General features: G+C 66.2%; 1 protein-coding gene across 2 annotated transcripts in view; it reads right to left on the bottom strand.

The window, feature by feature from the left end:
* The window catches only part of FLNA (filamin A), a 21,521-nt gene that overhangs the window by 8,318 nt on the left and 11,098 nt on the right, over positions 1-2,105 (bottom strand). The window contains exons 26-29 of one of the 2 annotated variants that reach the window (XM_024742023.1): positions 1,644-1,767; positions 1,398-1,554; positions 535-724; positions 356-379 (exon numbers count right to left, since the gene is read on the bottom strand). In XM_024742023.1, the coding sequence (XP_024597791.1) occupies positions 356-379; positions 535-724; positions 1,398-1,554; positions 1,644-1,767 (495 nt within the window). The remainder of the gene's footprint in view (positions 1-355; positions 380-534; positions 725-1,397; positions 1,555-1,643; positions 1,768-2,105) is intronic. The other variant, XM_024742024.1, reaches the window with a different exon arrangement.

Raw genomic sequence — 2,105 nt, 5'->3', positions numbered from 1 at the left:
CGGAAAGAGGAAGTGAAAAGAAAGGGCCTGCTGCCCGCCCCCGGGACTTCCCCGGGAAGCCAAGATCCCCAGACCCCAGAGCCCCCAGGGGGGTGCCTCTCAGGATGCACCTCACCCCAAAGCTCTCAGCTGCAACCCGACTTCTCAGATGGGGAAATGGAGGCCCAGAGAGGGGGAGGGCCGGAGCACTCATGCTCAGCTCCGGAGGCCTCCCTGGGCCCTAACCCTCCAGTTCCCCCCTCTGTCCCTGCCAAGAGCTGCAGCTGGAACTGTCCTGGGAATCAGCATGGAAGAGGAAAGGAAGCTGCCCTCTGGGCAGGAGGGGCATTGGGAGTGGCCCCAGCAAGCAGCTTACCTAGCCCGTGACCTCCGATTGACACTGAGGTGAGAGGGCAGAGAGCAAGGAGAAAGGTCAGGTGAGTCACTCAAGGGGGCGGCCCCCACTCCCACACGCCGCCCCAAGCAGCGAGCCCTTGCACACAGGCACTCCCAAGCCCCGTGCTGAGCGCCGTGGCCGCTGGCGGGCTGGCTCACCTGTGACGGTGCACTTGCTGGCATCCCCAGCGGGCACGGCCCGAACGCGGTACGGGGAGAAGGGGATCTCATCGCCACCATACTTGATGAGGATGGTGTAGCGGCCCGTCACGTCTGGCACGTAGGCCACCGTGTACGTGCCGTCGTGGTTGTCTTGGATGTGCGTCTTCTTGGGCTTGCCCTCAGGGTCCTGCATGGCAGAGCAGAGGGGAGGCGGTTGGCCCAAGCCCAGCCAGGCCTGGGGTTCCCTCAGGCCCTCTCAAAGGACCAAGCGTCAAGTACCACTGCTGCAGGGACAGCCTCTGAGCCGCTCAAGCACCATGGCCCAAGACGGTTGCCTGCATCCACCACTGTCCTTTACCTCCCCACGGGCAAGGTCCAGGAGGGAAGCGCCAAAATGCCCAGTGACCACCCCCCCCCGGCCCCCCGCACCCTGCGTGACAACAGGCAGGGGCAGGGACCTGGCGCCCATCCTGCTTTACCCCCACGAGGACCTCTCAGCTCCCATCCTCTACCCCAGGGCCTGCCCTAGCACTAGGACGAGCTCCCCCAAAGATCTCAGAGTCCTAGCCTTATACCTGGCCCCAGGGAATGTTACAGGCAGAAAAGCTGAGGCACTAAGGGCTTTGGTGACACCCGAAGTGAGCAAGTGCGTGCATGGGGAAGCCCGTGTCTGTCACCACCATCCTAGAGGCTGGCACGGCTTCTAAGGGAGACCAGAGAGCCGGGCTGGCCCAACTGCCCCGGGCCGCGGACCCCGCACGGCACCCCGCTCCAGCCTGGGCCCCTCCCCTCCCTCGCCTTCCCTGTGCCCGGAGCTGCAGAACAGCTGGAGCAGGCGGCCACCCGTGCGGCCGGCTCACCGTGATCTGGACCGCCAGCAGGCCCTCCCCTGCGTCCTTTGCGTCGATGGTGAACTCCACAGGCAGGCTGGCGGGCACGCCAGTGGTGTTGAGCCCGGGGCCGCTGGCCTTTACCTTGCTGGCGTCGTGCGTAGGCAGCACCTTGACCTTGAAGGGGCTGTGAGGCCAGGATGCTGTGAGCGGTCAGGACGGCTCTTGGTGCCCAGCCCAGGCCCCTCCCCACACGCAGAGGGCCCAGCCTCTTACCTTCGGGGCACCTCTTCTTCCCCGTACAGCACCGAGATGCTGTAGGGCCCCTCACGGCTGGGCACGTAGTTCACGGTCTGGGTGCCATCGGCGTTGTCCACCACATCCACTGGCTCCACCAGGCCTGGCCCCAGGCCCACAGACAGAGCCTTAGCCGGTGCCCTGGGCCCCTAGGCCCACCACACTAGAAAGCCGAGTTTGGGCCACGCACCCAGCCCTCACCCCAGGCGGCCTCGACTTGCCCTCACCTGCCCGTCCCCAGAACAGCCCTGAGCCCCCGTGACATCTCAGACCCTTGCCCGCTCTACCTCCCTCCCGCCAGCCATATCTGCTCAGCGGCCGAGTCCTGTCTGTTCTGCCTCCTTTAGGTCCCCTGCCCCAGGGCACTGGCTCTGGGGTCACCTGAGGCTCCTCCGTCAACTGCCTGCCCACCGGCCCCGCCCCCCGCCTCCCGCCGTGTGC

This window comes from Neophocaena asiaeorientalis, unplaced genomic scaffold (assembly GCF_003031525.2).
Source record: "Neophocaena asiaeorientalis asiaeorientalis breed wild unplaced genomic scaffold, Neophocaena_asiaeorientalis_V1.1 scaffold4098, whole genome shotgun sequence".
Lineage (NCBI taxonomy): Eukaryota > Metazoa > Chordata > Mammalia > Artiodactyla > Phocoenidae > Neophocaena > Neophocaena asiaeorientalis.
Note: the sequence above shows the minus strand (reverse complement) of the source record. Positions and strands in the feature narration are given on the sequence as shown.